The following is a 15734-nucleotide window of genomic DNA, read 5'->3' on the forward strand; positions in this document are numbered from 1 at the left end:
ATGTTTTCAGTAATATAATTGTACAACTAACATCTTTTATTGCGTTCAGTATATTCCTGTCTGAAAACAGTACTATTGTCAGTAATGAAAATTGTCTTATCTATACAACTAAAGATAACAATGTAAAAATTGTATAAACAACTAAAATAAATGTATGGTAAAGCATGTTGAACTTGCTACTTAGGAATGCATTCACACAACAAAGAAACCGAATAAAGTGAACACGTTTTTAAGTGTGTAGCTTCATTGTGGTTAACACACTTGTAGAAAATTGAAATACATACTCTTTTATACTTAAATTGACATATTGTTCTTCCTATATTCACACGAAAACAGCAAAATAAATAGTTTAAACGAAGAACTGACCCTCAGTGCTTGTAAACCAATACAAGCAAACACTGTGGACTACGTTGATCAAAAGATGGCTTCATTACACAGAATAATAATAACCATGGAAATTCCATGCTGAAAAAAGAATCAACTGATATGATCATGAATTCAAACTACTATCTGCTTAAAGTTGAGATATTTCTTAAGAAAGAATTATATAACTTATTCATTAAGATATATCTGATTTCAGTAGTATTCATTAGAAAAACAGTAGAAATTCATTTCATGTACTGTTTTTCTAATTCACTTCAAAATCATTGAAAATATGGTGTCAAGAATTAATTTGTCTATTCTTGGAGTCAATAAATGATTTTATAATATATTGTAGCAAGTATTATGCATTATTATTCACATTGTTTTTTCAGTACAGTAGTCTTACTGCACAGTACAGTAGTCCTACTGTAGAGTACAGTAGCTGTACAGTAGATCTACAATAGGATTTCAGTACATATCACAGTACACAGTAGAAGACATTTGAAAACAGCAGAATTTGTCTACTGAAAACAGCAGAAATTTCCAGCAGGACATGCCAGCTATCCTGTTACTGTTACAGAATGGTCCATACATATGTTCATGGGGGATGGAAAAGAACACAAATTTTACTGAAAAAGAACACACTTACTTTAAAAGAACACATTTACTGGAAAAGAACACATTTACTGGAAAAGAACACATTTACTGACAAAGAACACATTTACTGGAAAAGAACACATTCACTTTTAATGAATCTGCACATATACCACAAAAGCACGTCAGTTTTTTACTTTCCCATATGTGTACATTGTGGCAGTTTACTTGGCTGCGGGTATGGAATAGAGCATGGGCAGTTATTCCGTGGAATGAAGGGAATGAGTCATTGCCTTATAAAGTAGAACACATGCTAATTTATTAACTGTGTTTTTATTGTCAATTTATTTTTTACAGTTTCATTTAAACGTCAAACCATTTATTTATTTATTTATTTATTTATTTATTACTAAACACAACAGGCGAATGTCCAATTACAGTGTTCTACATTTCTTATTTATCTTTACACTCAGTATTTCAGATTTTTACCACCATGTACAATATATATAAGATACTGATATAATATATTATAAATTACATAAAATATGGAAATAAAATAAACAAGGATAAATCAAGGATATTTTCTTTCACATATCTTCTTAAAGGGTTGTTGTAAAGGCCACGAGAGGTTTCTCCTCATCCATATGTCACTCGCCCTCAGCATATTTCATGACACTTCAGGGGAAAGGAGCCTTCAGCCATTTCAGCCATCCATATGTGCCTCAGCATTCTTCGAAGATCTTCGGCATAGGGAACATATGACCGTGACTCATTCCAGCCTGACAGTTTCTTGCAAGTTAAATGTGACTAAAAAATATTTATATTGTAATATTTTCTCTTCAGTTACAGCAAATTTTGTGTTGTGAGTTGTCCCAGTAAATTTCATGTGCACTATTCCTGGAATCTGTACGAGAAACGTATGTTTAAAAATCACACTTAACAATTGGCCAAATCACTGCGCTTCAATGGACTCGAAGGGAATGAATCTGCAGAACTCATTCCGCAACTTGTGGCAGCCAGCTGATGGCACGGGAATAAGCGTGGCTGAGTGCTGGAAACACTCGTCGTCCAGAGCCTGACATCGAGAAGTTTCGAATGCCTGATTTAGACTCTACCGAGTATATTGAAGAAAATAACATGTTCATTTTAAACCAGACCAATGTGGAGCAATAGTTTGGTTGAAGAAGAGCATTAAAACTCTACTGTTGACTCTGCGTTCTATTTTCAAATGCATTTTTCTTTTAAGTCCACTTTATACACAGATAGGCTAATCGGAACTGGACCTTGAGTTGAAAGTGGGAACCGAAAAACATGTATCCACCAGGTATCGAACTCGAGACCCCTTCATTACAAGGCGACGGTGTTACCACTATTCCATCTGAGAGGGCCTATCTTCAAATAAAAAGAGTGTGTGGAGCAGTTCAGGTTTCGATGAGGTGAACAATTAAAGCATTCCAAACTCACACCCGCACTGAAAATCTGATGGCAGCATTTGAAACTATGAGAATAGACTTGCAACAAGGCCAACAGCGGAAACTGGAGATCAGAACTAGTTGATAATAGGAACACGAAAAAAGTTTTTTTGAAGACACTTTCTGTAATTTGAAATGAAGTTAATGGTCAACATTCTGTCTCCTCTCATCTCAGAAGAGCAATAAATGTTGCTAATTCCTCTGATATCTAGAAGGGAGTAAAATGCGCTTCGTCATCTTCTGTTTTCTTTCAAGTTATGTGTGTTAATTGTTTTCAACAATTCTGGTGTCTAGTGCTAGTGTCATTTTCAGCACTTCGCCAAATTGACAGTTACTGCAGAAATACCCAAGGGCAGCAATTGAGAAGAAGCTGAAAACTGAAATGAAAATGAAGATGGATTCTACAATCTAGTGATAGAAGAATTCATAAAGGACAGTTAATAATAATAATAATAATAATAATAATAATAATAATAATAATAATAATAATAATAATAATAATAATAATAATAATAATAATAATGCTTGTTTCAATTTCTTACGGCATGTGCTTCCCTTGCTGTAAAATTCACGGACTGCCCCTGGAATAGAGCTTCATCACTAAAAATTATCAATTATCATGTCCATAAAACTTTCCATCAGTCACCATCTCTTCCAGGATCTCACAACAAAACTCATACTGACATATGTGATCATTAGAGCCTGGATGTTTGGCAAAATGCCTCTTTTTATCTACTGCATATATTGATAAACTTTTTCCGGATATACGTTTTCTATGTTGTTTCAAATGTTTTAGAAATCTTTTCATTTTGCCTATTTTGCCTATTTGGGACCCCACTGCCTATTTTTAATTATAATGCCTTTTTTGCCTTTTTCAATGAAATTGGCAATTTCTTTTAAAAAAGTGTGTAGGATAAATTATTTTCTCCCAAAAAAAACGTTGTTGGCATTTATTCTTCTTCCGTTTATTATGTGAATAATTTTCGCCTTTTTAAAGTAAAATTGAACTCAGATATGTTTCAACATTGCTGAAGGAGAAAAGTGTGAGAAAAAAGTATTTCATGCTGATTTAGGATATTGCCTTTCCGTTAACATTTCCTTGTGCATGATTGACTGATGAATACCTGTTGGAGAACACCTGCACAATTACGTCATCGCGTCCATGTCAGGAGGTTATTGACAAGAAACAGCACTCATGCCCAAGGGCTTTGCATGGATTCCAAAATCAAGTTCTCTATCTTTAGTTTAGTTCTGAACTTTGGAGGGAAAGGATCATGTAGTTGTCATCATGCCGAAATTTAGTGTGCCATTAAGTGGTAAGTTACATGGTTACTTGCGTGAATTTGGTGAAAGCACATTTTCGACAGACTGTACTATTCTTCTCTGCAAGATATGTGAAAAAACAATCAACCATGAGAAAAAATACTTTATATCTCAGCATGTGTCAACAGCAAAACGTAAATCTGCAGCTGCTAAAATGATTGGACAGAAGGAGATATCCCTAATTTCAACAGTGGGCACTTCATCCAACAGGCAATCTCAGTTTTATCTTGAATTGTGCAAAGCTTTCATGGAAGCAGGAATACCTTTCTGGAAAGTGGAAAACAAGTCACTGAGGAAATTCCTGGAGAAATACACTAAACAAATGGTGCCATCGGAATCTACGCTGCGGAAAACATATCTAAGCATCTGCCATGAAGAAGCTCTGCAAAGAATTCGTGCTGAAGTTGGTGGAAAAAAGATCTGGATTTCAATAGCTGAAACTACTGATGCTATGGGACGCTACATAGCCAACGTCATCATAGGAACAATGGAACCAACAACCTTGTCATTTCTTCTCACGTCAGAACAACTAGAGAGAGCCAATGGTTCATCAATAGCTCAGTTATTCTCAAATTCCCTACTTCTGCTCTGGCCAGATGGTGTACATCATGATGACGTGTTACTTTTTATCAGTGATGCAGCTCCCTGTATGAAGAAGGTTGCCATAGCATTGAAAATTCTCTTCACGAACATGCTTCATATCACATGTGTAGCCCACGCAATGCACAAAATCGCCGAAGAAGTTAGTGTTGCACCCAGAAGTGGACAGGTTGATTTCGAATACAAAGAAGATATTTCTGAAATCTCCCTCTCGAACCCGAAAATTTCAGGGAGTTGTGCCTGAGCTTAGTTTACCTCCGCAACCAGTCTTGACGAGATGGGGAACCTGGATATCAGCAGCTATATATTATGCTAACCACCTTGAAAAAATCAGTGAGGTGATCAATGCTCTTCCAGAAAATGAAGCGGCTTCAATTCATCAAGTGAAAAAACTCCTGTGTTATTCAGAACTGAAGAATGAACTGTCGTTTATTTTTGCACATTGTGGTGCATTGCCAGAGACAATTTCAAAGCTAGAGAAAAGAGGTGAGACTCTTATAGCATCCATGAAAATCTTCGAGGAATCTATGCAGCAGATGATGGAAGTGCAAGGAGAAAAGGGGTCAGCTGTTGCGGAAAAGTGCAAACGGGTAGTGAGTGCAAATGAGGACCTGAAACAATTGAAAACAATTTGTGATATTCTAAAAGGTGAAAATGCTGTTACCGAAATGAGTCCAGCTACATTAGCTTGTTTTATGTATGCTCCAATAACTTCTGTCGAAGTATAAAGGTCATTTTCTATTATGAAAAACATTCTCTCTGACAGACGACTATCAATGAATGTTGAGAACTTAAAAAAACACCTTGTAGTTATGTGCAATCAAGACGGAGAAAATTGAAATGCTCTTCCCAATGTAGATTTTAACATTTTGCCAGAGATTGTAGATAAAAGTAAGCGACTTCCAAATGTGCCTTTTTTTGGTTTATTTTGCCTTTTTTCATTTTAGTGCCTATTTTTCACATTATAAATGCCTTTTTGCCTGCCTATTTTAACGAAAATAAATGCCTGAACTTCCAGGCTCTAGTGATCATCATCGTGCAGCAGGGTATGGTTTGAAACACAAACATTTACAAAGAACCCTCCACACAATTGCTTTTCATATATCCAGTTCCTCTGGGGTATGCAGAGAGTGGGCTGATGGGGCTACATCCCCCTCCAAAATTTTGAAAAAAATCAGTGAAGCAGTCAAGAACTTGCTAAATGCAACCCCCCTCCTTAAAGTGTTATTTTTGAGAGTAGAAATTTCTAAATATATGAAATATCATTCTGTGTATTCTAGAAAACAACTATGTACTATCCACCTTTACAATTCCAGCCCCTCCCGAAAATAAATAAATATACGTAAGTAAAGTACTTCCATTATCCATGAGACTTACTTTTAAAGGTTCTATTTGGCCACCATCCACTTGGGAACTTGATGCTTCACTGCTGGGTAGGTCTCGTTTCTGATGGATGGTGGCAGGGGGTCACTAAAATTAATAGAGTGATTAAAAGTAAGTATTGCAAACAAAGTTAGTAATTCACTTACTTTTATTATACAACCACTTCTTTGATTCCCCTAACACAAAAAATGTAAAACCAAAAAGAGAGTACTGATAGATAATTTGCCTAGTTTTACCTTTGCTGTCAGCTGATCTATACACAGTGTGTCCCAGTGAAAAGGTGATTGATTGTCTCTTGCTGATTCCAAAACTGAAGTTAGCTGTGAAAAGAGAATATCATGTTTTAATTGAGGACATCCAATACCTTGCGACACAGATTCAGAAGTGAATTCTTGCAGAGGATTTTCAGAACTGCTTAAATTTTCCAATTGTTTTAAGCTGTTTATTGATTCAAAAGGAGGCTACTTTGAAAAGCAATAATAAAAACACAACATAAATACCACCTTGTGTTTTTATTAGGGCAATCACCTTTTCACTGGGACCCAATGTGTACATTTGCTATTTGTCTTTGTTGGAGACAGATCTGACTAGTTGCTAAGGGTCACCATGTGAAAGTGTTGATGCTGCATTACATTAATGTTATTTTCAATTTACAAAGGAACAAATATACAAATTTTCTTGCTGACTTCACTTGCAATATTATCATTTATATACAAGTCACACGAAGGTTTGTGCTAATTGTTTAAAAACAGATTTTTTCATGGCAATGCAAGGTACTGAGTGATGATTAATAGGATGAGCAAGGGAGTTTTGGAAAAAGGGGACAGTCAAAATCCTGAGATATGTTTTTCACATTTTGTTGAGACACACACACACACACACACACACACACACAAGCTCACACAGACACATAATAATGGATCATATTCAAAGGAAGTGTATTTATATACTATATATAATTCCATAATTCATTGCAGGAAGTGAATTTGTGTTTCAAGATCTTGAAAACGGTGTTGTAGGATATCACCACAATGTTCTTGACATGCATGAAGACTTATTAGAAGTTTTTGCCACAGATGGAAGACTTGAAGCTGTTAATAGAATTATGCTTTTGATAAAAAATACATCTAATGAACCCTTGAGCTTAAAACATTTTGAAATACCATCTCTCATAGTTAAAGAAGGTGAGAAATTACTAACTTTATTTGTTGTTGCAGTCATTTTAATGTTAATGCATTTAAAGGAATTGATCATGTTATTGAGTTAATTAAATTGAATTCATTGGCAGTTATTGGCTATGATATTGTGAATTTTACATTGGATACAATTGGATAGCATGCAATGGAATTAGTACAATGAAGAAGTAGTCACTAGGTTGCCATAAGCAAAAGAGCCTGTACAGACCCATGTCTCCTGTACATTGTACTCTCACTGAAAGGGAGGAGCAGAGTGGAGCAGGCTTTTTTATGGCCCAAGTTGAACCGATGGAGGGGACAGTGTGTGGAGACTTTTGGTCGAAGGTGCTTTTCCTTGTGATTGCTCTAAAACATGTGAATACTTGACATACGTAATATTTATATTTTGTGTTCTAAGACCAAGATGGCCATGGTGGCTCAGTCGGTAACGCGTCTGACTACCATGCTAAAGGTCCTGGGTTCGATCCCCGGCCGGTTCAAATCCGGGAACTTTTCTAACGATGGAAGCGGCCCCGGTGCCCACCCAGCGTCGAATAACATGGGTACCTGGGGAAACCTGGGGGGTAAAGGTGGTCAGGGGCATGGTGCTGATCACATCACCCCCACCCACAACCGGATCAAGAAAGTGTTGGGCGTTACCCCCATACCCCCTATACGCCTTCATGGCGTGGTGCTAATCACAGGGGAACACTTTACTTTACTTTAAGACCAAGTTTGTGTGGCTTATTTGTAATACGTTTGTTGTTATTAAAATATTCTTGTAAAGTTTATTTTTGAGTTTAAAGGCTGATGATTAAGAACACAACCAAATATATATTCTCTGAACTTATTTTTTTTACCATTGTGGTAGAATATGTTTAAAAATATAAACATAACTAGGTTCCATTCCCATAATGAATCATTGAGAGTAGAAATATTCTTCACTTTCGATGTATGAGGGGCAGTCAAATGAAAACCGAACACCCACTACAAAGTGACAATGGAGTTTGTTTTATTCAAAAGTAATTGCCACAAGTGTTAAGACATTTATCCCACTGGGAGACGAGACGATCAATTACAGTCTTGTATAAAGTGGTAGGTCGCTGACGTATCCACAACCGCACCTGCACCCACTGTTGCACTTCCCCGTCCGAATGAAACCGACGTCCACGAATGTCTTTCTTCAGGTCACCAAAAATGTGAAAGTCACAAGGGGAAATATCGGGGCTGTACGGAGGATGTTCAAGCATTTCCCAGCCAAATGTCTGAAGCTTATCCCTCACCAGATTGGCAGTATGGGGACGGGCGTTATCATGCAAAAGGATGATTCCGTCCGACAGCATTCCAGAGTGCTTTGACTTTATGGCACGTCGCAGTTTCTGCAAAGTATCTGCCTAGCGCTGTGCATTGATTGTCGCTCCATGTTCTAGGAAATCGACAAGCAGAGGGCCCTTGCAGTCGAAGAAGCTCAGCATGACCTTACTGGAACTCGTATGGACAGCCTTGGATTTCTTTGGCGGGGGAGAATAGACGTGTTTCCATTGTTGGCTTTGTCGTTTACTCTCGGGCTCAAAATGGTGGCACCACGTTTTGTCACCTGTGACGATGCGTGACAAAAACACATACGCTTCCTCGTGGTACCACTGCAAATGACTCAGACGTGCAGTCATTCTCTCAATCTTTTGTCCCTCCGTCAGTTGATGCGGAACCCACTGCACGCAAATTTTTCGGAACTGCAGGTGATCTTTGATAATGGCATGCACAGAGCCATGACTAATGCCAACCTGAACACGAATTTCTTCGTCTGTGATTCGTCAGTCTTCCCGGATCAGACCATCAATCCTCGTAATCACATCAGGCGTAATGGCTTGATGAGCCTGTCCCGGGTGTGGATCGTCTTGCAGTGATGTGCGTCCTTCGCGGAATCTCTTCTGCCACTCTTGCACGTTTGTCAGGGACATGCAGTGTTCGCCATACACTGCAGACATGCGACGATGAATTTCGCGTGTTCCAGCACCCTCAGCCACCAAGAAACGAACCACGCCTCTCTGCTCTTCTTTGCTTGCCTCCATTTCCAATGCTGGACGAACACACTTTTCACTACGCTCACCTCCTGAGCCATGACAAAGCAACTGTGTGGACCTGTGCGTTTTCAATATGCATTTCTCTTACCCTACAGATGGCAGTATCGATACATAACAACAGTGTTTCCAACTTTTGCGAGGAATGTGTTTTATGGTGGGTGTTAAGTTTTCATTTGAGTGCCCCTCATATATACATAAAATTTGTCTTGCTCATGGTTTACAATCTCATTTTTTTTAAAGTGCATTTGATCAGCTTATATTTATTAGGGGAATATATACACATATAGTGTAAAGCCTCCATTTCAAAATTACTCTAAAGTATTTAATAAATTTGGAAAATTTTAATTATATCAAATGTAGGTTAATATTCTTATTTAGAAAGAAACTATTAGGTGGTAGAATATGTTAAATAGTCAAAAAACAGTTTAATTTAAATTAGTAATGTATATCTAATGGTTTGTATTCATATACAGGGAACTTGTATACATGATATATGAGTACATTTTCTCTCTCTTCCTCACTCCCTCCCTTTCCCCCTCCTTCCCCCTCTCTCTCAGCTGAACATCAGTACATATATGAAACATAGATAGAAACAGGAAGTGAAATGTTTCTCCAAAGTTTTTTCCCCTAGGTGTAGTGAAGTGCCACTTTTGGCTAATTGCAATGTTGTGAATGAGTGGTAATTGGATGAAATTAATGAAGGGACTCTCTCAACAGCCATGGCCAGGCTGTGATTTGAACCTGGGAACTGTGATGGTAAGATCGAAAGTTGATCACTTGATGTGCTTTGCTACCAAACCAGCTCTTGGTAGTCTACATTTTGAAATAGATAATCTTTTAGATGCTGTGAATCACTTCCTGAGAGTGTTCCGTACCAGATATATCTTTATATTCTATCAACAATCAAGTGTTACGTTCAGTGGCATAGCAACATATCATGAGGCCCTGGGTGAGATTAAAATGCAAGGCCCCCTTCCGTTTTCTAAATTTGAACCACAGTGTTGTTCGATACAAAATCTCCAGTCATACGTTAGTAAAATTTTAACAACAACAACAACAACAACAACAATAATAATAAGTTCTCGCCATTTTTCATTATTCTGTGATAGTGAAAATTGCTAAAATTTCTACTCTGATCATTCTTTGGGTACTGTTCGTCACTCAGCAAAGGGCACAATGGACCGTTGTGTACTATTTCCCATTGCTGGATCTTGGTTCCGATAAGTCTTTGCTTACTGACAAACAGGAACTCGAATTATCTTCTATAGCAGTAACACAATGTAATTCACTTGCACTATGATCTACACATGCACCATCCTCTGAATGTACCGGTTGTAACTCATCTTCATGTATTTCATTTACATCACTTGCAACTACTTTCCCCTGCATTTGTTTTCAGATATTTCATCAGTGAGCCACATGAACTTTTATTCTCTTTTGTTTTTTCAGCTTTTCTTTTTCTCCTAGATGCACCGGATGAAAATTTTCTTCCCACATCGCGATCTCTACCCAATATTTCTGTAATATCACTACCAAACACTAAACACCGTGGAGAGTTAATAAAGCAAGCAATGCTAAGAACCTCTTGTTATTGTGCACAACATTATGTGTGCATTGCTGTGTCTGGCTTCAAGGCTTCAAAATATGTCAGCAGTGAAGATCTTACGGTTACAACAATCGCAATAACGCTTGTGTTTAACAGAACTCCAAACCAAAGAAATATTGTTGGATTTTTTCGTCTCATTTGTTGTCGCCATGCCGCGTAAGGTTTGGATTTCAATGCATTGCGACATCTACCACTGTAGGTTGCAAGTTTGTAACAATAAGTAAGACTATTCTTTCGTTTGAGTTTCATGATATCAGAATTCAGATAAATATATAACACACTGCCGTAAAATCTTTCGTGAATTTAAATTTTTAGTAACGCTATGTGTGTGTGTGTGTTTCAAATTCTTTCGTCATGCTTAAACCAAGCATATAGTTGATGTGCTAGCTACGATAATGAGCGGCTGGCTTTGAAGTCGACGGAGCACGCCCACCAGCTACAACAATACATTCACCGCATAGTTGAGACTCCACGTGGACTAGGTGAGCGTAATGACAGCTGCGCCCATTGGCTCAAGGACTCCACGTAGAGTGTACAAGCAGAATGACAGCTGCACCCATTGGCTGAAGGTTGAGTGTGATTGGACAGAAACAACTCACCCGCTGTTTATCCCCACCCACGTTCATGGCGGCATCTCGCTTCAGATCTTACACGTTAACCAAGTAAAAACATCCAGCCCGTTTTATGTTCAAAGGTTTCCAAAACTTCTTCCAAGCCCATAAAATGAATGAATAATGGACAGAGAATTGATAAAACGGAAAATTATTTTATTCTTAGTTTGTTTATAGAGACGTGGCTTCTCAAATGCTAAATATGTAACGTATTCAGTATTACTTTTATTGCCGATCAAACAATATAACTTTTTCACATATTTTTCTCACTTCTAATTATTATATATTTTTTTCGTATAAACCTGGGAGTACAAGGCCCTTTCAGGCACGAGGCCCTGGGCGATCGCCCACCTCACCCACCCCTTGATATGCCTCTAGTTACGTTTAGGTCTTCCGGCTCGTGACACAAGTATCTTCATTTAAAAGTTTAAGAAGATGGGGAGAAATTATTTATATTTTCCAGGATTGATCCTTTAAACCTCATGCTACAAACATTTTGATAATCTCTCATGTGCTAATGTACAAGTTGTTTGTGTGGAAATAAATACACAATGGAATTTTAAAATGAGATGTGAAAAATTTCCTGAAGGTGAAAGGATACCCTGTCCGCATGCTCAGGTGTACTAGTAATGTAATATTTTTGGAAATGTTAATATAATGATTAATAAGTAATGTATTTGCAATGTAAAAATTCAAATTAGTAAGATAATATTACATTTTATTATTATTATTTATTTTTTAAAGATTATAAAAATTCCGAAGAATTCTTGACATTTCATCCCCATGTGGAGTTATTCTGAAATGGAATTTTTTAATTTCATGTTGATATTTTTAAATTTTTTTTTTAAAATTATTTGAAAATGCTTGCACCTAGGAAAAATGATAATAACCTTTTATGTTAGATATATTGTACTGATTATAATGTAGTGCCTTTCTGACATCTTTTCTGATCCTATTCCTGTATATATATAAATATATATATACCGCGTGAGGCACCTAAAAGTACCACCTGAAATAGCGAAGAAACCAGAAACAGTAGCGATGTGAGGTTTGCGGGAAACAATAATATCAAATGGGGCTCGTAAATCGGAGGTATGGGGTGGGTCGAAAAATATCGACAAATGGGGCATCTGGAGCAAAGTCATATATTTTTAAATGGAACGATATACAATAACATGCATAATATAAAAGAGCACACACAGAGAAACACAACGCCGTTGGTCTCATGCATCTACTACACATAGGAATGAAGATATGGCCATGTGAAAATATGTAAAGAAACTAACAAGTGGCCCACTTGACCGTCAGTACCATGGCATGTACAAGTATGAGATGTCGGAAGCCATTGGACAAGATGAAGACAGAACGTGTTAAAGGAAGAAAAAATACAGTAGACATCGTCAGCACCATGTATTTGACAGTGTTACAGCATAATGAAAATGACCATGACAGTATGTCGAAGAACCACTGCGTAAGAAGCGAAAACCTGTCAAAGTGTGTGTTCAAAGTTGTGGCCGTCAGCTGCGATACAGGCAACGAGGCGCCCACTCAAAGATCGTTGCACAGAATGTAGCATCTCGTAGGGAATGTCCCTACAGGCCGCAGTAATGCGGTGTTGCATATCCTCTGGAGTTGTTGGCACATCCCGGTAGACAATGTCCTTCAGCTTTCCCCACAGGAAAAAGTCTATAACGGTGTCAAATGTGGGGAACGAGCCGGCCATTTGACAGGCCCTCCACGTCCAATCCAACAATTTGGAAATGTATTTTCCACACATGCTGTAGCGCGTCTTACACTGTGCATGTTGGTACCACATGTCCCTCCTTGTCTGAAGTGGTATGTCCTCCAATAGTACAGGCAGTTCATGTTGTAAAAACTGTATGTATCGGTCAGCATTCAGTGTCCCTTGTATAAAAAAGGGCCAATGAGATGTTCACCCACTATACCACACCACACGTTCACACTCCATGGGTGCTGGCGTTCCACTGGGCGAAGCAAATGTGGATTTGTCACCGACCAATAGTGCATGTTCCTTAGGTTGACATTTCCATGATTGGTAAAAGTTGCCTCGTCAGTGAAGAGGATACGTGACAAATCAGGTGTGTCGTGTCGTAACATCCATGTGCAAAACCGAACATGGTCCACAAAATCATTCCCGTGAAGTTCCTGATGGAGGGAGATATGATATGGGTGAAACTTGTGTGTGTGCAGAATGCGCAATACACTTCGCTGACTCATCCCAGCATCCCTGGCAATTTCACGGGAGCTAACGTGCGGATTCACAGCAACAGCGGTGAGAACATTTGTTGCACCTGCCTCACCTGTAGTTGGCTTGTTCCGCGCACGTGCTCATGGTGTTACACTTCCGGTGTCTCTTAATTTAATAAATAACTTACCAAACAGACGTCGAGATGGCTGTCGTCTGTCCGGATATCTCTCTGCGTACACACGGTAGGCTTCTGAGGCATTCTTTCGGCATTCCCCATAAATCAGGATCATGTCTGCTTTTTCTATGTTTGTGAACACCATAATCTTCGCTCTTACCACTACGACTGCTTGTTATGAACTAACACGATCTCGTGGACCTGCTATCAAAACTTGCTCTGCGTAAAGCCAGTTATGTCAAGCACCTGAGAAGTCTTACATGCCGTGGTACTGACGGTCAAGTGGGCCACTTGTTAGTTTGTTTACATATTTTCACATGGCCATATCTTCGTTCCTATGTGCAGTAGATGCATGAGACCAACGGCGTTGTGTTTCTCTGCGTGTGCTCTTTTATATTATGCATGTTATTGTATATCGTTCCATTTAAAAAAATATGACTTTGCTCCAGATGCCCCATTTGTCGATATTTTTCGACCCACCCTATACCTCAGATTTACGAGCCCCATTTGATTTATTGTTTCCCGCAAACCTCACATCGCTACTGTTTCAGTTTTCTCCGCTATTTCAGGTGGTACTTTTAGGTGCCTCACGCGGTATATACTATATACTATATATAATTATTTCTCTTCGTGTGGTAAGTGTTTACTGTCTCCTTCATCATTTGTATTTATCTGCCCTTCTGGCACCTGATGAAGGAAACAGTAAACACTTACCACACGAAGAGAAATAATTCTATATTTCTCAATATATGTTGCATTTTCAAAGTAGAAGGTAGAAAGATCGGCGTCACATGGAGTAGAGGCACAGAATACTGACCGTAGCTAGCATCTTTATGATCAGTGTTGCCAGAAACAGTTGATAGAGAACAAAAAGTACTTTAATCAGTGTTTAGTGTAAGGTGGGTGGGTAGTTTCGGGGAGGAGAGGAAAGGGTTACTGGTTGGCTAGGTTGAGTCCGGGGGCTATAGTGGCGTGCATGCCTGCTATATAGGCCCTTTCCCATCGCCTGTGGAAAAATGTGTCAGAGGGGGGGGGGGGGGGCGGTAAAGGATGGATGATGTCAACACGGAAACAGTTATTGGAGGTGGTGTTATGGCTGTTGGTGTGGATGGCAACTGTGAAATCGGAGTTTTGGGTGGAGGAATGGTGATTATTGATCCTTAGGTTCAAAGGGGTGGAGGTTTCGCCTAAGTAGAAGTTGCCGCAGATTTGGCAGATGAGGGTGAAAGTTAGGTTGGATGAGTGGCAGGTGCCCTTAGGGTGAAGGGTGAACTCACCTGCTGCTGTGGGGATCAGGAGGGTGAGGGAGGTGATAAGTATGGGGCAGGTCTTGCATCTGGGTTTGTTGCACCTGTGAGCTGGGGGAGTGGTGTGGAAGGGGTGGGAGTGTTTTGGACCAATATGTTTTGGAGGTTGGGGGCGAGGGAAGATAACCCTTGGTTTATCCCGAAAGATGTCCCTGGTGTGCAGTATTAGGAGGAGGGAGTGGAGGGTATGTCTGATTTTCGTAATGTGGGGGTGGTATTGGGTGATCAGAGTTGGAGGGTTGGTTTTGGGTTGTTTGGTGCGGTTGTGGGAGGTGGCTCTAATGATTTGTTTGTTGATGAGGGTGGAGGGGTAGCCACAGTTGGTTAGGACTTGGTGCAGGCGTAGGTTGTAGTTTTGGTGTGATGAGGGGGATGAGTTGAGGCGCTGGCCTCTGAGAGCAAGGGAAAATGGGATGGCTTTTTTGGTGTGGTAGGGGTGTGAGCTGGAGTAGTGGAGATACTGGAGGTGGTTGGTCGGTTTGATGTGTATGGAAGTTTCCAAGTGATCTCCCGCAATGTGGATGTCCGCATCTAGGAAGGTCACTAGGTCTTTGTAGTGGAACCTGGTGAATTTGAGGGTAGTGAAGTTGTTCAGTTGGTTTAGGAATGTAGTGAGAGAGGGTTCGCCATGTGTCCAGAGGAGGAAAATGTCATCTATGAATCTTAGCCAGAGGAGTGGTTTCAGTTGCTGGGAGTCAAGGAATTCCTGTTCCAGCCTGCCCATGAACAGGTTGGCATAAGAGGGGGCCATGTGGGTACCCATAGCTGAGCCATGTATCTGCAGGTAATGTTGGTCATCGGAGCAGAAGTTGTTGCAGGTAAGTACAAGTAC

At 39.2% G+C, this 15734-nt stretch overlaps 1 protein-coding gene across 2 annotated transcripts in view; it reads left to right on the top strand.

Moving 5' to 3' along the window:
- Positions 1-15734, top strand: part of LOC145994954 (extracellular matrix organizing protein FRAS1-like) — a 408454-nt gene that overhangs the window by 240107 nt on the left and 152613 nt on the right. For both annotated transcript variants that reach the window (XM_083131481.1, XM_083131482.1), the window contains one exon: positions 6713-6919. In XM_083131481.1, coding sequence (XP_082987607.1) covers positions 6713-6919 — 207 coding nt within the window. The remainder of the gene's footprint in view (positions 1-6712; positions 6920-15734) is intronic.

Source organism: Lepisma saccharinum, chromosome 11, assembly GCF_977018435.1.
Source record: "Lepisma saccharinum chromosome 11, izLepSacc3.1, whole genome shotgun sequence".
Taxonomy (NCBI): Eukaryota; Metazoa; Arthropoda; class Insecta; order Zygentoma; family Lepismatidae; genus Lepisma; species Lepisma saccharinum.